At 41.0% G+C, this 22,076-nt stretch overlaps 1 protein-coding gene across 3 annotated transcripts in view; it reads left to right on the top strand.

Annotated features, from left to right (window-relative positions):
- Positions 1-22,076, top strand: part of SHC4 (SHC adaptor protein 4) — a 132,629-nt gene that overhangs the window by 88,693 nt on the left and 21,860 nt on the right. For all 3 annotated transcript variants that reach the window (XM_057543942.1, XM_007170441.2, XM_007170443.3), the window contains 4 exons: positions 6,695-6,818; positions 8,420-8,591; positions 10,678-10,738; positions 17,560-17,739. In XM_057543942.1, the coding sequence (XP_057399925.1) occupies positions 6,695-6,818; positions 8,420-8,591; positions 10,678-10,738; positions 17,560-17,739 (537 nt within the window). The remainder of the gene's footprint in view (positions 1-6,694; positions 6,819-8,419; positions 8,592-10,677; positions 10,739-17,559; positions 17,740-22,076) is intronic.

Raw genomic sequence — 22,076 nt, forward strand, 5'->3', positions numbered from 1 at the left:
AATGCCTGGCTCATTGTAAGTATGCAATAAATGATAGCCATTATTATTATTGTCCTGAGCGATTTGAAGTGGTGTGCACTAAAGAAACAGGGATTTTTACAAATAGGAAAAGCAATCCAATAGAGAAATAAGAACAAAAAAGTTATTTACTGCGTGCTCACCACATGCCAGGCATTATCAAGAGTATTTAGTCTGCATGGTCTCATTTCAACCTCACAACAATCCTATGAGGTAGGTATTAATGTTACTCATTTTTTGTAGAAGCAAACTCTGGAATTGAGAAAAGATGGTTTTACTAAGCTCACCCAGCCAGTAAGTACCTGGACCGACTCCAGGTCTGGAGTACACATTTACAAAAGAAGATTACAAGGCACCAAGAAACATTAAAAAAAAAACAAAAACTTTAACCTTACTAGTAATCAAAGAAACACAAATTATAATTAGATATCATATTTTGTCTTTGATAAAAGGTAAAATGTGATTTAGAGTAGTAGTAACTCTTAAACACTGCAGATCCAAATGTTTCAGAGAGCAAACTGACAATTTGCATCAAACTTTAAAAAGTGTAAACACTTTTGAACCAGCAACTTCACTTCTAAGGAAATAAGCCATGCATAAAGATTAAGCAATAAAGATCACTATCATATGTTATTGATATAATAGGAAAAAGAAAATTAATTCAATATTCATAAATAGCAAATTATTTAAATGAATCCATAGACTGTACTACCATGCAGCAATTAATGTTATTGAGTACAAAAAGCAGATTATGAAACAATGTGTATGGTATGATTCCAGGTAATTTTTTGGAAAAAAGATAGAAAAGACAAGATATGGCACATATATACAATGGAATATTACTCAGCCATAAAAAGAAACAAAATTGAGTTATTTGTAGTGAGGTGGGCGGACCTAGAGTCTGTCATACAGAGTGAAGTAAGTCAGAAAGAGAAAAACAAATACCATATGCTAATACATATGTATGGAATCTAAAAAAAAATGGTTCTGATGAACCTACGGGCAAGACAGGAATAAAGACACAGACATAGAGAAACGGACTTGAGGACAGAGGTGGGGGAAGGGGAAGGGTAAGCTGGGACGAAGTGAGAGTGGCATGGACATATGTACACTACCAAATGTAAAATAGATAGCTAGTGGGAAGCAGCCGAATAGCACAGGGAGATCAGCTCGGTGCTTTGTGACCAGCTAGGGGGGTGGGATAGGGAGGGTGGGAAGGAGGCTTAAGAGGGAGGGGATATGGGGATATATGTATACATATAGCTGATTCACTTTATTATACAGCAGAAACTAACACACCATTGTAAAGCAATTATACTCCAATAAAGATGTAAAAAAAAAAAAAGATTGGAAAGACACATGCCAAAATGTTCATAGTATGTAGTTATTCCTGGATAGTGAGACTTATGTAATTTTTATTTCTTAGAGTCTTTCTATTTTCTAAAACTCCTATAATGAATATTTATTACATTTGTAAAAAGAAAAGAATGTTCTAAATCCTTGAATAAATACAAAAAACAGTGAAATCAGAAAGACAATGTTACAAACTTACCTGGTGAGTTTGGTTTGTCCAGGGGAAAATGTTCAGTAGAAAGGAGGAACCCAGAGGTTTGTGGGGCCTGAGGAGAGACAGGCCTTCAGGTGCAGGTTTGGAAAAGCTGCAGCTTCTTAGCCCCAAGGGTGAGCTAGATGACTGAAGGAAGAACCCAGAAAGAAGAAGGCTGAGGGTCTCAGGGAGTGGGCGGAGACCAAGAGATGAGTATCCGCTAAGATGGAAGAAGAGCAGTTTCTCTGGGAGAAGAACCTGGGAATGTCTCAGACTGAAGAAGAGTTAAGGGCAATGGAGGTAGAAAATGCCCTTCAGTCCAGCAGTGGACAGGCCACTGGTCACCATGGGAAGCACAGTGCCAGTGCATGGGTCAAGGCAGGAGCCAGACCTCAGGGATGAGGAGAGCCTGGCTGACAGGCAGAGGAGCCAGGCCTCACGCTAATAATCCTGAATGCTCCCACTGTCTCCCATCTGCTTGATTCACTTTCAGCATTAGTGCATTCAAGTCAGGGAAGCTGCCACTCTTTCCATCTTGGCTAGGACTCTTTAGGGAACTCCTTATTCTATAAAAGGCCTTTTCTGTAGAAGAGGTAAGTTCCGGTAAGAGTGTTTTGAGTTTACCTAGTGACTAATACAGCCTGCCCCTGTAGTTGCTGTAAATGAGGAAATCTCTTCACTTCTTACTCCAAATGTGTGCAGTCCAGAAAGGCTTAAATATTTTCTCTGAATCTAGTCTGTGAAGAGGTCTCAGTTTACCTGAACTACCTGGATATAGGAAGGCCGTGGTCCTGAGTCTCTGAAGAAAGCAAAAAAAAACCAAAACCAAAAGAAAGAAAAAAACAAAACAAAACAAAACCAAAAGAAAACAAAAGAACACTGTAAAACCAATTTAAATTAACCCAATTATGTATATTTATGTTTATGGTTACGGAATACATGCGTTACCGTCCTGGTGACATTCCGAAACTATGGACTGGACTGCAGGCTAGCTTCTTCAGGCTGGTTTCTTCCTAAGGGGTGGTAGGCTCCGTGCTTCAGTCCCACAGCACCATCTGGTGGTTGATCTGAGAAGCTGCACTCTTGAATTTCTAGTTTTCTAATGAAAACCAAAAGCAAAAACAAGCAGACGAGCAAGAAAAACAATAAAACTGGTCCATTTAAATATAAAACAATAAAGACGGGCCTGTTATTCTCGAAGAATGGTTCTCAGCCTCTTGTTCATGACCATCCAATTAGGAAACCAAATGAAAACAACAGAAGAATAAGAATCCAAGATTCTTTTAAATCTTAATATAGTACAGTACCTGATACTCAAGAATAGAATTGTAGGTCTATCTGGCTACCAGGTGGGATGAAAAGAACCCAGGTGTGTTTCTGATTCCAAACATGGAGATCAAGGCTCAGGCCTCCATGCAAAATTATCACATCACTGGAAAGTCAAATCCTTTTTTGGGGAATTTGGACTTTTCATATGCTTGTCTTTCTTCCTTCCCATTAGCTAAAGATTGGGAAATTCCTGGCTAAGCTGGTGCTTGTCTGAATTTTTGGAGTTGGGTCTAGCACTGGGAAAGGGGCATATTTTTATGTGATTCAAACCCGTTCCTATTCTGGCTCATGACCAACCTAGAAAAGAACAAAAAGCATTTTCCCAGAGCAGCATGTGAGTGGCAACGAGAGCGCCATCAAAATGTGTGTGTTCCCTGAAGTTGGTGAGGTTGCACAGGACACCTGCACAGGGTCAGACTTTCTGTCCAGTTGTTTCTTTCATGGAGATAGGCGCCACTGTGTCTTCTTTTTCTTTCTGTTTAATCCAAAAAAAGTAATATGACAGTAATAAGGTTATCCAGAGCAAAGCAGAAAGTGTGTTGGTAGCATCAGCCCAGGGACAGGACAAAAACCTCAAGTATCAGAATCAGAAAAGTTGAGGGAAATAAAACATTTTAGAAGTACGTGAGAAGTGGTAGAGGACAGTTAGTGGGTTGGTTGATTCATTCATTCCTGTGCCCATGTGCCTTGCCCTGTTCCTCAGAGGGTTTAAGCTACTGCGACTGAGGGAGGATAGGATTTCTATAAAGCAAGAAGGTATTCAGAGATCATGCAGGGCCCTGTCTTGGCAGGTGAGGACCTTGCTATAGAGTACCTTATTCACACAGATTGTGGCATAATTAGAACTTGAACTGGGATCTGAATCTTTTCGCAGAGTTTCCTCAGCCATCTTTGTTCTCACATCCCTCTCGTGGGAGGTACACTTTGATCTTCCTCCCTCCCTCCCTCCCTCCCTTCCTCCCTCGCTCCCTCCCTCCCTCTCTTCTTTTCTTTTCCTGCCTCTCTCGTTATCTTTTCCATCTTTATCTCAAGACATCTCCTTGCAAGAGGGTTCCCTTTTCTCCACACCCTAGCCAGGACATGGAAGCAACCTAAGTGTCCATCAACAGATGAATGGATAAAGAAGACGTGGCACATATATACAATGGAATATTACTCAACCATAAAAAGAAACGAAATCGAGTTATTTGTAGTGAGGTGGATGGACCTAGAGTCTGTCCTACAGAGTGAAGTAAGTCAGGTGGAGAAAAACAAATACCATATGCTAACACATATATATGGAATCTAAAAATAATGGTCGTGAAGAACCTAGGGGCAAGATGGGAATAAAGACACAGACCTACTAGAGAATGGACTTGAGGATATGGGGAGGGGGAAGGGTAAGCTGTGACAAAGTGAGAGAGTGGCATGGACATATATATGCTACCAAACGTAAAATAGATAGGTAGTGGGAAGCAGCCGCATAGCGCAGGGAGATCAGCTCGGTGCTTTGTGACCACCTAGAGGGGTGGGAGAGGGAGGGTGGGAGGGAGGGAGATGCAAGAGGGAAGAGATATGGGAACATATGTATATGTATAACTGATTCACTTTGTTATAAAGCAGAAACTAACACACCATTGTAAAGCAATTATACTCCAATAAAGATGTTAAAAAAAAAGACATCTCCTTGATCCTAAGAGAAAATAAAATTACAAAAATTGTTTCCATTTTGATATGATTCCTGGTCTTGACTTCATTTTTAATTGGACCAGGAATTTATGAGATGAAAAGAAAAGAATTCAAGTGAATTACCTTTTCTTCTCAGAACGTAACACAACTTTTTTGGCTCCACCAGAGGACACATCTCCAAGGGCGCTTTGTAGGTTTAAGGATATGAGGCCTGACCAGGAAAGAGGAGACCATTTTCACAAATGTCCCAAGCAATCATTTGTACCACTCAGTGGTTGTGAGATGCTGCCCCACGATGGTAAAATTGAAGACAATTTCTCACAGTAGAATTATGGGTGTGATTAGAGAAATCAGAATTTATTCATTCATCACATATTTTTAGAACACATTCTATGTGTTAGTCACTGTGTGAAGCTAGTGTAGAGAAAAAGAAGGGGCAAAGACAGACCAAACATTTTCCTTTGGTAAAAAGGATATTAACTTACAAATATTCTTAATTGGGTTTTCAAAACTGTAATTGGCTCCTAAGTCTATTTCAAGATCCAAATTGCTTCTTTAAAGGGACAGCCTTATAAGAAAAGATAATTAACCCTTATGGAGATTTGACACCTTAGCATGGTTTGATTTACTGATGCCACCCCCTGCACACACACACACACACACACACACACACACACACACAAACAAACATCCCTTCCCAAAGTTCAGAGACATCAATTCTTTAAGTAAATGTTCAGCTAATTCTGAAATGAGAATTATCTGAGATTCCTTGAGATGATTATCAGCATAAAGCTAGGAAACACCATTGTAAGTTCTACCTTAACCTACTGTTATAGGCTCTGCAAATTCAGTTAGATGTGAATGAATTTTCTTTTACTTTAAATAAATACAAAATCCTTTTCAAGACGATGCAAAGCCTAAAATCACGCCTCCAAGTCAACACAGTTAAATCATTCCATCACGATAGGTGTCCTCCTCTCCTCAGGTATCCCTTTTAGTAAAATGTTCCAGGGTTGGTTCCACAGTTCCACCGTTTCACAGCTTCCCTGGTATCTAAGCTATTTTGCTATGTACTCACTTAAGCCTTTCCTATTCTCAGAGAATAGCTGACAGTTTTTTACAACATTCTTGTATATATTGAACCATTATCAAGCTTTTCCTCATCCCTCAATTCTTCAGGCTATACAAACCAATATATGTTTTAAAAATTTCTCATGAGACTTTATTTCCTATATCTTTAAGTCATCCTTATGACTCTTTCTAAGCCATCCTGAGGAAACTTCAAATTCAATTCAGTTTTTGTATTGTAAGGCCCTTACAATATGATGGGGAGATTAATTTATAGTCCCTAAACACAAGCTCTGGTTTTTACACAGAAGCAGCAGCAGCAGATTTGCCAGTTCGTTTGTGATGTTCCGTCAGCTGCCCCCTCCACAATTTATTTCTTTAATTTGCTAGTGATAACTAGCCCTTTCCAGTAACTGTTTTTCAAAGAAAGTGTCTAATAAAATTTTTAATATCTTCTAGTAATGTCAGCTTCATGAAATCTTGGTTTGGATGCTTATTGGAGATAGTTATTTAATAGGATTTCAAAGACAGGGATTACCATACCATCACCACTTTCTAGTAGCAATGACAGGGAAGAGGGATGGCTAGAGGACGGGATATTCTAAAGCCCCTCTCTTCACCAGTAGCTCATCCCCCATTTTGTGGGGGGAGGTTTAGAAAGTTACCCTTTCTCAGTCATCTGTAGTGTACCATGCAAAGACAAGGCTGTAACCTCATCTTCCCATCAGGTTGCTGCCCTAAGCATCTTCTGTATTGAATTCTAGAGCTAACACTGAACATGGGTCACATTATTAGTCAGGATCAGTCTGCCTTCATTAAAATGTGGGCCCCAAAGACCTGCCTCCAGGCCAAAATTTATAAGTGTTTTGAGATACTTAGTTGTCAAATATGAATGTTTCTTCTCTTTGATGCATATGAAACATGAAGTATGCCATTTCAGAGCTGAAGAGAGCTTGTAAACCTACTTTTACTCAATTACCAGTTCATGTTCTGGAAGTAATTTGAATTTATCTAATCTTCTCTTACTGAAAATTTATTGTAATTTTTTTGTATGTCCTCTTGCAGCCTGTCACATATTGGAATGCAGCAATGGAATGGCCCAAGACGTCATAAGTACCATAGGGCAGGCTTTTGAACTCCGGTTTAAACAGTATTTGAAAAATCCTTCTTTGAATACTTCTTCTGAAAGGTCAGCCAGGAGTTCTATAATTATTTGACTTACCATATTTTGTTTCGTTTTTAAATTAATATGGCATTTTAGATTGACTAATGAACTCAGTAATTTTTTTTACAAATAGGTACAGTTTCAGTACAAACTAATAGTGACATTTCTATTTTTCTTCCATTCATATTTGTTCAGATATTTCCTCTTGCTTTGTAATAGAATTAGAGGAAACACTAAAAGTGAGAAGGGGTCGACCCTGTTTCTCTGATGGTATACAGAGCTATGAATTAATTAGCTAATGTCATAAAATGAGCCTGAGCAAATTTCTTAGGTTTGTTTCAACCCCAGATCCCTTGCAGATCAGTTAAAAAAATTAAGAAAGAAGAGCAAAATAATAAGAATCAAATGTCTGTGGCAGGAATTCCCATTAGTTTGTTCATTTGCAGTGCAAATAGATCAGCTCCAGCCCGGCTGTGGCAGGGGTAGAACATGACGTGACCCAGGGATCTGGTTGTTCTTTCTAGTCCCCAATGAAAGCTGAACCCTTTCAGGCCTGTCAGAATCCACCATGTGTGGAACGCAGTGAGGCCCCTGACTTGCAGAATTCACGCCCAAGAAATAAAATATTTGGACACTTTTAGATGCATTTCTGGAACCCCCCTAATTTGTCATTTTGTGTATCAACAGACACCGGGTTTGGAGATCTCCCTCTATGAGGTGGTCTAGGGTAGCAAAGGAGAGGGGCTACCAGCAGGCCTTGTTGTTGAATTTTTCCTACGGTAGCACTTACCTCTTAGTGCTGTTGTTTTGTTGACATGTAATGAACCCAACAAAACTGTGTGGGTTGTCAGTGGAATCAGCTCAATTCAAAGGGACTTGATTTATTCTTTCTCATAAGAAACTTTTACTAATTCCAATTTGGAAGAAAAATATGTTTGTTTGTTTTTTTTGCCCTGTTTCAATTTTAAAAATAATGCATGTTTACACAGATCTCCCCACTTGCCACATGTGGTTCTAATATTTCTTTTTTTTTTTTGTTTTTTTAAATTGATTTTATTGAAGTGTAGTTGATTTACAATGTTTTGTTAATTTCTGCTGTACAGCAAAGTGATTCAGTTATACATATATATACATTATTTTTCATATTCCTTTCTAATATTTCTTTATGAATCTCATATACTCCAGATTTGTGCAGACAAGATAGCTGGCCATAGCCTTGTCTCTTTTTCATCTTGGTTTAGTAAACTGGGCCAGACCCTCTGCCCAATATTTAAATTTCCTTTGAGCAAAAACATTTCCAAAATGGTACAATGCAAGAGTGCTGGAGAAATCCAGGAAAACTTTGTGTTTTTATCCGATTGACAGAAACAACTAACATTCAGGGAGTTCATATATATATGTGTATGTATATATTTTATCACTGAGAGGAGACACAAAAGCGTCACCCTTGGCACTTTTTGTTGGCTTACCGCACTTTAATTGTCTACAGAAACCTAACAGTTCAGCCATCTGGTTGCTTCCATCCAGATGTTTTCAGGACGATTTGCATGGTTCTGATCACTCTACATCCCCTACAGCGTTTGAATTCCCACCCAGCCTCTTGGGGATTCTGTTTTCCCTTACAGTGAGGAAGTGCACGTTGACGACCACGCTGAGGAGAGAGAAGATCATGAGTATTACAATGAAATCCCGGGCAAGCAGCCGCCTGCAGGTGGTGTTTCAGATGTACGGATCAAAGTTCAAGCTACAGAACAAACGGCTTACTGCCCCATACGGTGTGAAAAGTTGTGCTATTTGGTAAGTAATGTTTTATTGCTATTAGGACTAACAATGCAGTTCTGTCCTTAACCACCGAGAGCTTAATTTGAGGATTACCAAATGCTAGTTTAGAGAAGGTATCATCTTCCTTGGTACAGAGCCAGAGAGTGAATCATTGTCGGAACCTGTACTCAATAATTTTTACTCCCAATCCCCCAACCTCATCCTCAGCAAGTGATCTCACATCTTACTTCATTGGGAAGACAAGGACGGTCCAACATGTTATCCTCAACTTCACCCTTCCGCATCTCCAAGTCTTCCTATGTTCTCCTTGGTTCTCTTCCTTAGCTACTGTCTCCATGGCTAATCTTTCCCCTGAGCTCCTGATCCCATCCCGTCCTACCAACTTTGTGCCCTTGTTCTGTCCATCAACCTCTGTCTCAGTCTTTATTCTCTGTCTACTGGTTCTTTCGCTTCTGTCTGCAAATAAACTCGGACTCCTCCAACTCATCTAATAATGTCCTACCTCTCTCTCACTTTCCTTTCACCCACAAACTTCTAGAAAACACTGTCTGTATTTCTGCATTAACATCCACACTACACTTCCAAGATCTGAACTCTGCTTGACAACTTGATAGACATTTCTTTTACAGTGGTCACCCTTTTTTTTTTTTTTTTTTTGGTCACCAATGGTTTAATTGTTAAATCTATTTTCTTCTTCAGTATTCTGAATCTGTCTATAGCCTGTGATATCTGTTGGCTGCCTCTTCTTTTTTTTTTAGACCTCTTCTGTTAGCTTCTAAACACTTTCATCGTGTCATTCTCATTCTGCATCTCTAGTTGCTGCTTTTCTTTCTTTTTCATGTTTTCTAACATTTTATTGAGTACATTCAAGCTTACAAAAAAGTTGAAAGAATTACACATGAACACTCGTATACTCACCACCTAGGTTCTACAATTATAATTCTCCTCTATTTGCCCTGTCTTCCTATGTTGCTAGCTGTCACCCATCAATCCATCTGATTTCTGATGCGTTTCAAAGTAAGTTGCAGCTTTCCTTTTTATATCTTGTTTTCTTGCATGCCCTACCCTGCAAACCCAAGCCTTACCACCATGGAATCCCTTTCCAGTGCTCTGCCCTTGGCCCTGGTTTCTCCTCTGACATGCCACCTGTGCACACACTCCAGCAGCTTCTCTGTCTTCAGCCATTACCTACCTCTCCAGCTGTGATGCCACAAGCATTTCATTGCTTGTTTATACCAGGATTAGACTCAGCATTTTACCTTGACTCCAAGCTACATTCCTCTCCTGACGTACCCATGTTTATTAATGGCGCTCCTATTCTTTCACTGATCTACAGTCTTTTGTTTTCTCACACTTATCAACTCAGTCTTCAAGCCTTAGGATCCTACCATGAAAGTATCTTAAATCTACCCAACCTTTATCATTCCTGTTGCTTCTTTCTAAGTTCTGGTCCTCACTTGCCCAGATGATTCTGAAAGCCCCTTCCTTGTCTCCAGTTTCATTCCTTTAAACCCTATTGCATGGTACTGCTGGATTAATCTTTCTAAAGCAAAGACCTTGCCCTTCTCAAAGGCATCAGTGGATCCCATACCCTTACTGAAGAGAGCTGTGTGTATATGGGATAATTGAAGCCTTTGATAGCATGAGATTTTTCAAGGATGAAAAGTGGGTCTGGCACAAACCTTAGTAGAGTGGGGCTCCAATCTGCCACTTCACGGTTAGATAATGGTTTGCTAAATGACTAGTGTTTATACAAGTGTCCTGGAAATCACACTTTCTGGCTGAGCTTGGATTGAATCCTGGAATGTGACCTCCCAAGCAGAAGTCTATAACCCTCAGGATATAGACCTTACATTTATGACCTCCCCCACCCTAATCAGACCCACCTCTGCAGTTCCAAAACAGTGCACTGGGAAAGGAGGCTATACTCCCCTTCCAGAATCTCAGTTTCTTGTTCTCACCTGTCAGACACTTCCTGTGTCAGAAAATGGAGTTGCCTGCTAAATTCTGCTGCGAGCATTATTAGTGTTTTGTCTGTTTTTTGAAAGTTTATGAACGTTTACTATGTGTGTAAATGTTTCACAATTTGTTGTTCATACAGCCGGGAAACTCCAAGTGCAGCAGTGTGTATGAGAACTGTCTAGAACAAAGCAGGGCAATAGGTAGGTACAATTGCCCTTCCCCATCTGCCACTCTCCTTATTCCTTCTACGTTATATGGTCGTGTGTGGCCCTTGCTCTTAAATAGTTCATGGGAAAGTCAGGTATATATAACCAAACGTGTAATGCTTCAGTTGCAGGCTTCCCACATTCTGAGAAGCGCAGAATGCCACATGTGTGTCAGTTGAAAAGCTGTGGTTCTCCCCTGCTCCTGTGTACTCTTCCACACTACAGTTCTGCTTTATGGAGTCTTTCACTGCTTTGATATCATGAAAGCTCTCTTGCTGGAAAGGTGATTTCTCTACTCAAAACTCAAGGCAGTTCCATTTCAAAGAATATCAGACAATAAGCTAATATGAAAATTGATGCTTGTCAAATCCATTAGGATTAAGAGAAAACCTTTATTTCTGCTTGGCAAAGGGAACAAAAAGAAATCTAAAATGTGAGAGTCCCAATTAGAGGTTCATACACCCCATGCTTGCCAGGGCATTAAATGTCTTATTACTGCATGTGATAATTGACATCAGGCACAACTTTTCCACAACACAAATGTAGGGCATAGACTATCAGGTTGGAAATATATTTTCATAAATACATTGTACTGCTAGTTAGTCATTTTATTCTTATAAATTGTTGAAAGTATTTATTTCTTTGGGAAGGACAGTTTTGCAGCTTTAGAGGGAGAGATAACTGGACATTGAAAATAATGCAGTGGAGGATAGAGTTGGATAACCACACTTAGAAACTCAAATTAAATTAGCAACTTGCCAACTAGAAGGTAGTTTCTCACTTCCAAGGATATCTTCATATTTCTTATGGAATTTTGCCAGTGTAATCCATGAATTTTATTATTTCTTATATAGTGGGGGTACATGAGGGTCTTGGTACAGCTGTGATTACCACTTTCCTCCACCCTGCAAAAATAATCAGAGTAGTGAGCGGAGGCAGTATTTTAAATTCTTTAAAAACATGGTTCTTTTTGAAGGAAATTAAAATTCGATGCCACTCTTTAAAGGTATTTAAAATTCCAGATGAATTCTTAGTAATATGACTAAAACAAATTAGTGTCAAGTGTAAATGTCTTTTTAAAACTGTGTCCTCTAGGAGCTGCAGTTCCTTCCTTCATTCCTCTTTTCCTTTACCCTGGAAATTCCTAACCTAGGATTTAATAGTCAGGAACATACCACATGTGCTTTGTAGTCTTGTATCCATTTTCTGCCTGTGCTGAAGCTCACTTTGAGCTGTCTCCACATCCTGTTTTTTCTCATTCTATGTTCTTCATTTACCCAACAATGCACTCAGTGATCATCAGGACGTCCTGTGGGTCAGGCCCTGAGCTGGGTGCTAGGGATGGAGACACAATTGGCATTCATGTCTTTTGCAGTTTAGCCAGAGGGCATACCTTAAACCAGTGCTTACAAATATGATGAGCGTTTCAAAGCCCAGGATGTTACAGGAACAAATAACAGGGAAACCTAACTTAATCTGGGAGGCTAGAGAGGGTCTCCCGAAGGAAGTAACAACCAAACTAAGACCTGAGGGATGAGTGGGAATTATCCAGTCACAGAGAGGGGAGTGGGAGGGGAAGGGAGAGAAAGGAGAGTATAAATGAGTACTGGTATTCCTAAGTGTGCCAGGACCAGTTCCCAGATCACTGCATGGAGAGGGTACATGGTGGGGAGAGGGTACATGGCGGGGAGAGACAGGAGTTTTGGATCTAGGAGAGAGTCCTGTGGAACTCCAAAATGTTTCGCCTGCCCCAGTACCTCTTTTCCCAGCTCATCCCTCCTCCCCATTAAGCAGTCGTCGTGGCACGCCCTCCCGGCCTCAGCCACCTAGCTTCTGAAGGGAACTCACTGAACAAGAATCCTCGACACTTCTAGAATGATGTTGAATGTTCGAAATCGCGACACTACCATCAGAGAAAAGGGGCAAGGTTTCCTTTCTTTTTTTTTTCCTCAGAAGCTTTCACCTTGATTTTTATTTTACATTTTTAAAGTATCCTTCCCCCCAAAGCAACACTATTTCAACTTTATTCAAGACTTTTCTTTTTGTAAGTATAACCTTGTCATAGAATCCAATTTGTTCTTTCTGTTTATCTTGGTTTTATTTCTCCTTTAAACCAACAAACAATGTAACCCCTTATTCTTTCATGCTTTACACATGCCCTAAGCCACTATCAGATCCAAACTCAAGAACAGACTTTTGTAATAAACACTTATTTGGAGTCTGGAATCTATTTTTCCGTAGAATTAATTTTAGCCATGTTGGCTATCTCCTAGACAAGTGACTATTCTACTATTTTGGTTTCCTATACTGGAGCTTAAGTGTATATTTTGTAATGACAAATACAACAATAGGATATTCTATTGTGAGCATCTGTTCTTTAGTTATACTCTAATTGTGGAAGAGTCTGGGACCAATACTGAGCTTCAGCACACTGTCTTCCTTTTCGGTGGCAATAAGGTAACAATTCATGGCTGGGAACCTTTCAGAATCTTGGGGAGGTGAGAGATGGTGTTTATAGTTTGGAAAAAACCCTCCAGCTGGATATCCTCTTCCCCTGAAAATCACTGAGCTACAGCATTGTTTTCTTAGAAAAGCAGGTTCTAACTTCCAGTGGGAACCAGAGTGCTAGGAAGCCGTTTCCCCAGACCTCAGCTACTCAGCACGTAGAGGGATCGAAGGACTCAACCCCTGCTCTGGGGGCTGTGACAAGTATAAGTCCCTCCTGCTGTGGCAGGAAGGACTTTCCCAACTCAGTGTCTTTTCATCCACAGACACCCAGAAGTCAGGGGTTCCTATCTTGGGGCCTGCCTATGACTACTTGGGTATGTGTTTAAAAGTGATCTGAGGGCTTCCCTGGTGGCCCAGTGGTTAAGAATCCACCTCCCAATGCAGGGGACATGGGCTTGATCCCTGGTTGGGGAACTAAGATCCCACATGCCATGGGTCAGCTAAGCCTGCGTGCTGCAACTACTGAGCCCACGTGCCACAACTACTGAGCCCGCACACCACAACTAGAGAAAAGCCTGCATGCTGCAACTAGAGAAGCCCGTGTGCTGCAACTAGAGAAGCCCACGTGCCACAAGATCCTGCATGCTGCAACAAAGATCCTGCATGCTGCAACTAAGACCTGATGAAGCCGAATAAATAAATAAATAAATAAGATCAGAAATTTATGACCAGTCCGCAAATTAATAGCAGTTGCCAAAATAGCAAATAGACAGTTTTTATGGCTTTTCCCAGAGATTCACACATAAGCATTTGAGAGACACCTATACAAATATTTTCAACAAGTTTTGGCTTTTTAATTCAAAGACATTTATTTATTCAAATATTGACTTAAAATTTGAATTCTGGTGTATAATAAGTACTGCAATAGGCTTCCTGTTGAAGGAGTTAATTATATTTATTGCCAGATGTGTAAAAGATCCCTGTCCTTAATAATAAATTCCCTTGTGGAAAAAAATAATTAGCAAAATAGCATACTGTTTCCCCAACCTTCAAGTTAAAATGAAAATGTTGATATTTTTAATCCAAAAGATGTTAAATTCCCACAGACCCTAAGGGCTAGCACTTAAGAACTTTGGTACCTCCAGTATATACACTGTGTATGTATTTATTTTCTGTCACAAATCCTCTTTTAAGCAGGTTGGGTAGTTTCTCAGAGTATTACTTCGCACAAAGAAGTTTTGGAATGCATGATGGCTGGCATGTGTAGTTAAGCTCTGAATAACCTCACACTTGATCCTAGAAAGATTTTAAATTTCGGCATGGGGTGAGTTTGTTTGTTTGTTTTTTGAAATTTAAGACAACTTTGCTGACTTAGATATAATGGTGCATTTGAGAAAAAGGAGTGGTAGTTTTTAAGAGAGACTGTATAGACATTGATGCTTTTGTGTAACCCTGTGGGATGGTGAACTTGATGTGGTCAGCTCATGTGAGTGCTCTGTGAGGGGCAGATGAGTCAGCGCCCTGTGCTAAGGGTTGACTTGGGGTCTTGAGAGCGTGGTGGGGTCGCATTTGCTAAGAAAGGAAAACTGGGTAGACATTCAGTCATCTGTTCATTCAGCTGACATTTTTCTTTTGAGCACCTGCTTCATACCAGGCATGGAAGATGAAGAAGATACTCAGATAAATGGGTTCTAGTCTCTCGTCAGGACTCAAGGAATTTTCGGTCTCAAGGGAAAGACAGAGAAGTAAACAGAGACCTACAGTTTATTATGGAGTGGCACCTTACCCAGCCTGGGGTGGGGGGTGGGGGAGGAGGGAGGACTCAGTGGAAAGCTTTCTGAAGGAGGGGGATTCAGAGCAGAATCTTAAAGGACAAATAGGAGTTAGGTCAAGAAATGGATGGGAAGGATATTACAGCAAGAGATAAGTGTCATGTGCAGAGGCCCAGTAGACACACAACTGAGCAGTGAGAAGAACGCCCGCTGCAAGGCAGGCACTATGCTCAGTGAGGGGCTTACCCACATTCTTTCATTTAATCCTCACAATGTATTTTAAGCTCGGCATCCCCATTTTACAGGTATGAAAACTGACAGAGAGGTTAAGTAACTTGCCCCTGGCCACACAAATAGTAAGAGATACCACAGGGATCTGTGGAACCCAGGTCCATGTTAATTTAGAAGCAGACTTCTTACAAATACTGTTCATCATATTCCACTTTCCATAAATTTTTATGAGCAGGCACTCCTAAATAAATATTAATTCAATCATGCATCAGTTCTCTACACTGTGCTAATATATTATGCATGTATTATAAAACACACACAGAAAGAGTGTGTTAGAGTTAATGATAGACGTTTTTAAAAATTGTCTCGCTAATTATAGTGGCTAAATACTATCATTAGGTAATGTCTCAAGGTCTGATATACATTTAGGGCATTATTGATAAAGAAAATAGACATAAATCCACATTTCAATCTTGATAATTTCAACTGTTAGGAGGCCAAAATTCTGATCTAATTATTCTTGTTCATAAGCTCATAGTGTAGCTAAGAAGGAGCTTGTACTCAGTAAAAGAATGATCTTCAATCCTTGATTTTTTTTTGCAGTGATCTTTTAGCCACTTGTCCATTTGTGAAAGTAAGTTTAGTTTCAACTGGATAACATATTTCATAAATCCACTTAACCAAGTCAGTGGAAACTGTCCTATGTTGCCAAAAGCAACAAAGGAACGAGGGGCCCTATTGCCCCTTCCTCTGTCAAATCCCACTCTTCCGTCAGAATATTCCACATACGGATTATGACATGGGACAGCGTGACAGGAGGGAGTGGACCGAGAGGGGCGAAGGAGGGGCAGGTAGGAGGACTGTAGTCTTGACCGGGCTCCCCCTATTCGGTGTATTCTGAGGTTTCCGTACCTTGTGTTATAAGAATCACAGCACTATTCACTATGATGTGAAATCCAGTGTGAAGTTGGTCCTTTGAAGGGGTTTAATTGACTGGAAGGACTGATGTTTTACGGTGAGACAATGAAATAACAATGTCACTGCTTTGGGTGCAGCCTCACGGGGATCTTGTATACGTATGGCCAAAACTATAAATGTACTTGTGTAAACAGAAAAACTAAAACATTCTGTCCTGGCATTCTCAGGACAGGACCAGTTGAATGGTACAAAGTACTTCATGCCATCAGGTAGTGAAACAGGGTGCTGTTATCCATTCATGCAGTAACTATTTGTTGATGTGATAATGTGTGCCAGGCATATGCTAGAGGCAGGGGCTGCAGCTGTCAACAAGACAGGATCTGTGTCTTCGTAGAACATGCAGTCTAGATGCAGTACAGATATTAAGAAACATAATAATAGAATTAAGTACTCTCGTGATACGGGCTTCAGAGGGAAGCAGAGAGACATAGTCTAGTCTGAGAAAGTCAGGCAAGGCTCTCTTGAGAAAGAGATGTTTAAACTGACCTCACCTAAGAATGAGGGTGATGGAGAAGGGGAGGGAAGGGCATGTCCATCAGAGAAGATGGCCTTACGATGGGGATTCTAGTGCAAGAAGGCCGACGTGAGCAGGGGCAGAGACTGGGGAGGACAGGGTTGCAGTGGAAGCTGGGTGCCCGGGAACAGGGCCTGGGGTTGTTGAAGAGGTTGAGTTGTATCCCAAGAGCAGTGGGAAGCAGTGAAAGTGTTTTTAAACCTCTGAGAAGTAGGATCAGATTTTCAGTTGTAAAAAGATCATTTTGGCCACACGTATGGAATAGAATGGAGGGGAGAAGGCAGAGTAAGGGGACAGAGGACGTAACCTGAGGGGTGAGTTCTTTCCGTTAGATGACAGAATGAACATCAGCAGTTGGTGCAGGGCTGTGCTTGGCGAAACAAAACTTTGGCAATAGAGGGAAGACAGACTTCCCACTCTTAAATCATTTAAAATTAAGTAATGAGTTTTTTGAAAAGCAGTTTCAATAACTAGTAGATACTCAAGTTCCACATGGCATGTGTGGTTTTCTTGGTTCCTGGGCTGCAGCTCTGAGCGGTGTCGTGTACGGGTTTGTGCTGTTTGCTGGCCGGGCAGCTCCCTTCCTCCCCTGGCTGTTCCTCTTTCACATTTTCCTGGTTTGTCTGCTGTCTGCTGTTGAAGCGAAGGGTCAGCTGAGGGACGGGCAGGGAGGGGCAGGGAGGCCAAAAGAGGGTGCTTTCCCTCAAAGACTGGTGCTTATTTTGTTTTTACAGGTCAAATCTCAAAGTCAGTATTCAATCCTTGCATGGGATGGGCATGGCTTTTCCCTTCCTGTCAATTCTGGACTCAAATGTGATTTATTTCTTGTTTACAAAGCAAAAACACCATACATTGATCTTTACTCACTACAGGTAATGCACACGAGAGAGGGATACAGTCCCAACGAGACACGTCATTGATGAAGCCCGCGTGCCGTGTGGATCTCTTCGACGACCCCTGCTACATCAATACGCAGACTCTTCAAAGCACGCTGGGCTCTGCCAGAAATCAAAGTCCAGCTCACCCACTGGGGAGCCCATGGTACCGTGAAAGTAAGTGGCTGCTCATTGCCTGTGTTAGTTTCCTGTGCTGCTGTAACAAGTTACCACAAACTGGGTGTCTTAAAACAAGAGAAATGCATTCTCCCATAGTTAATGGAGGCCAGAAGTCCTAAATCAAGATGGCAGCAGGGTTGGCTCCTTCTGGCGGCTCTGGAGGAGAACTAGGTAGGCCCAAAATCCAGGAAGATCTCATCTCGTGATCCTTTACTTAATTACATTTGTGAAGACCCTTTTTCCAAATTATGTCACATTTGCAGGTACCAGGGATCAGGACTTGAGCATATCTTTTGAGGGCCGCTGTTCAACTCACTATACTGTCTCTCATTTTAAGGAACGCTATTTCCTTGGCCTCATTTTTCAGAGAGTTAAAAGTATTCTTTCTTACCTCAATCCCTCACCACAGTTAATATAGGTTAGAACTTTGTGGCGATGTTGTGGATTTCAAGGTTTTGGAACTTTGATTTTGAATAATCTTTTCAAACACTTTAAATTGACTCCCAACTTTTGCTTTCTGCTGTGTGCTTTTGCTGAAGGAAGGGCTGTCAAAGCCAGGAGATAATTTTGAATTTGTTTGTTTGCATGGGGAACAATGGCCACTGTTTCAACTCTGTTTAGCGATCGTGTTAATTTTATTCATTTCAAAACCCCTTAGTAAGTCATCTATGTAGCACGAAAATAAGGTGACTTCTTTCTTCAACTAGGTACTGTGAGTAAAATACAATAAGACAAACATCATTTTCCTGCCAGATTGCTTCCAGGCGTAAGTCCATAAACAGGAACATAAATAAATAAAAGCGAAACAAGCCAGAAGCCTACAATCAACTAAAAAATAAATTTAAAAATGCTTTTCATAAAGTACTGAAGCTTGTTGGGTTCAGAGATTGGTGTCAAATTTGGCTCACTCCAAAGATAGAGAATCAGTCGCTGAGAAAGTCCTTTCGCTAGCCCAGGAGGTCACTCTAGACTGCCAAGGGTGACTTTCCAGCTAGTGTGGCTGCAGTGACAATACAGTTTGGAAGGAGATTTTGCTGAGGCTGAGCTTCACTGGACCACCTTAACTCTCTAGACTGAGACGAAGGTTTTCCTTACCAGCCAGGTGGCAAGTAGGCCATCTTCCTGCAAGCTTTCCAAGATCACTCTTGGCAACCAAACAACCCAGTTGGGTTCTCTAGAAGCAGACTCTGAGTTGGAGCTGGGCATGCGGGGTCTTTACTGGGATCCGTACCAGGAAGGGAGAGGAAGAAAGCAGGCTTGGGCAGAGGGAGAGGTGGAACAGCCATACCGGCCTGACAGAGCCTCAGCCAACCCTACAGAGAGCATGTGGGGGCCCGTCAGAGTTGCCCACGTTGGGCCCAAGGGCAGGGCCTTTTAGCCCCACTTATCTCAGTCTTTGCATGTGGGCCATGAAGGAGGGCAAGCAGCTCTCTGCAGCTGAGGCAGACCCTGAAGGGGTGGTCAGCTGGAGGCCAGCCCCAGTAAAACACCTGGGGTACTTGGTCCTTCCTTGAAGTGGGATCTGGGTAGTGCATCTCCATGTCCACCACAGAGAGCATCTTGTGCCATGGATGATGGGATATGCAACGAATTCAGATTTCTGCAGTGAATTTAACTCTTTAATGTAGAGTATCCTGTGTGGATAAGGTAATATATGTTAGAGGGACAGTGTTTTGAAAAAACATTTCTGAACCCCAGGGGTTTTTTTTGTTTGTTTGTTTTTTGTTTTTTAGGATAAATAATTGTATTTATTCAAATATAGTTTTCTTTTTTTAATTTTTATTGGGGTATAGTTGATTTACAGTGTTGTGTTGGTTTCAGGTGTACAGCAAAGTGAATCTGTTATACATATAACATATATCCACTCTTTTTAGATTCTTTTCCCATATAGGCCATTGCAGAGAATTGAGTAGAGTTCCCTGTGCTATACAGTAGGTCCTTATTAGTTATCTATTTTATATATAGTGGTGTGTATGTGTCAATCCCAATCTTCCAATTTATCCCCCCCCCACCACCCGCCTTGGACCTCAGGTTTTGGAAATAACTTTATAAGAGCATACACTCAATAGCTTCCATTTCATGGACTTTTCAAAGCAACAATATTTTATTAGAAAATACATTTAGTGGGTGGTCCAAATTATGTAATCTGGGACATTCCTTGACTTACAACTCCAGTTCCTTTATAAGCAAATCTTCAATGTTAAAAATCGTTATGGAACTTCCCTGGTGGCGCAGTGGTTGAGAATCTGCCTGCCAATGCAGGGGACACGGGTTTGTGCCCTGGTCTGGGAAGATTCCACGTGCTGCGGAGCAGCTAAGCCCGTGCACCACAACTATTGAGCCTGCGAGCCACAGCTACTGAAGCCCACGCGCCTAGAGCCCATGCTCCGCAGCAAGAGAAGCCACTGCAACGAGAAGGCTGCGCACCGCAATGAAGAGTGGCCCCCGGTCGCCACAACTAGAGAAAGCCCGCTCACAGCAACAGAGACCCAATGCAGCCAAAAATAAATAAATTAAATAAATAAATTTTTAAAAAATCGTTATAACTCAAGCAAAGAAACTTTGCCTCTTGTCATAGACAATTCAATAATATGAAAGGCAAAACTAATCCATAATAACATTCCTGTCATTAGTTGAAAGTAAATAAGGCTTGTTCTGTCTAAAACTGTAATGTCAAAATGTGTCTTCATTGATTCTAGCCTCTTTCTTTTTTCATCCTTTTTCCCTCTCCCTGCCTTGGTGGCAATACGTTTAATAATTTAGGCCTCTAGTTCTCTCTCACTCTTTATTTCCATTTTGGATTTAATGTACCATAGCCCTCCTGGACTTCTTGCTACCCCTTTGAGGTTAATTTCAGTGTATCATTGCTCCCTCCAAAAAAAATTAACTCCAACTCCAAAAGTATAAATAATGTTGATTTAAAAAAATCTAGTAAGATGGAGTAGGGATAACTTTATACATAACGTTCTGCAGAATGTCTTAAATACACTTTTTAACGTTTCCCCCCTCATGTCTCCTCCTGTTTCTTTCCTTCCTCCTGCAAAAATCCTCTTCATCTTCTTTAGGCATACTTAGCCTCCCTTACCCAGATTAGTTACTAATTAGTTCAGTAAAACAAAACAAAAACAAATCCAGAGACATGAACCTAATATATCTCAAGTATGCCTTCAGGGCTCCTCAATTCATCCTGTCACACTGCCAACATAGGAAAAGCTCTAAAATAATCTTAAGTCTGATCAAACATGGCAGAAGGAAACCATTAGTACTGAAACAAATTTTTGTATTGATTTATTATTAGTTTCAGTCTTAGCTTCCATAACAAAGAAACCCCCCTAAATCCCATAGTATAAAAAGAACTGAAGTTTATTTATTTTACCTAATAGCCCAAAGATGGATGGTATAGGACTGGTGGGACAGCTTTGCCATTGTGACACTTGGCTTCCATCTCTGGTCTAAGAGCTTCAATTTGGTCTAAGGTCTTCTATCTTTAGTCTAAGAGCTTGAGCTCTCACCATCACATCTGTATTCAGCCAATGGGAAGTAAGAAAGGCACGCGGAGTGCACACACGTTCCTTTAAAGGACATGACCCAGAAGTGGCAGACATCATTTGTTCTTACCTGCCATTGGCAGAACTTAGACATGGGGGCCATACCTAGCTTCACGTTACTCTAGCTGGGTGGCCATGTGCCCAGCTGAAAATTAGAAATTCCATAATGTAATGAAAGGGAGAATAGATATTGGCACACAATTAACTGTCCCTGCCACTGCATACCTTTCTGCCACTCAAATATGCATGAGCTCTTCTTTTCACTTAGAACATGTTTGCCTTCTCCCAAAGGGAGACCTTGCAAATACCCCAAACAGTTACAGCATCCAGCCTAAAGTCTGTGACATCCGGGTGATATGAAGTCCTCTCAATCAAGATTGGATGGGGATCCTTACTATTTGCCAAGTTGTCTGCCCTCTTCCACACCCAAAATTAGTGGTCAAGAGGAATAAGATAGCCTCAATAAAAACCCACATTCACAAAAGGGAAGCAGGCAAAACACACAGTGATCACTGGTCCATAGTGATTACCAAATCCTGCCAGGCAGTAATTATGAAGACTCCCTGAGCTGGAAGTGGAGAAAGTGATTTGCTTGGCCTCTGGTTCAGTGTTATGGGAGGAATCTCCTTGTCCATTGTTATCTGGGTTGTTCCTGCTATTATCCTTTGTGTGTCCATCTAAAGTAGATGTTGGAGAAAGTGCCTTTCTTGGGACTTCACCACTTGTACAGCTTATTTCCTGTTGATGTGGGTTTGAGAGATTGGAGTTTGCTTTAGAGGCCAAAAA

The sequence above is a fragment of the Balaenoptera acutorostrata genome, chromosome 3 (genome assembly GCF_949987535.1).
Source record: "Balaenoptera acutorostrata chromosome 3, mBalAcu1.1, whole genome shotgun sequence".
NCBI lineage: Eukaryota > Metazoa > Chordata > Mammalia > Artiodactyla > Balaenopteridae > Balaenoptera > Balaenoptera acutorostrata.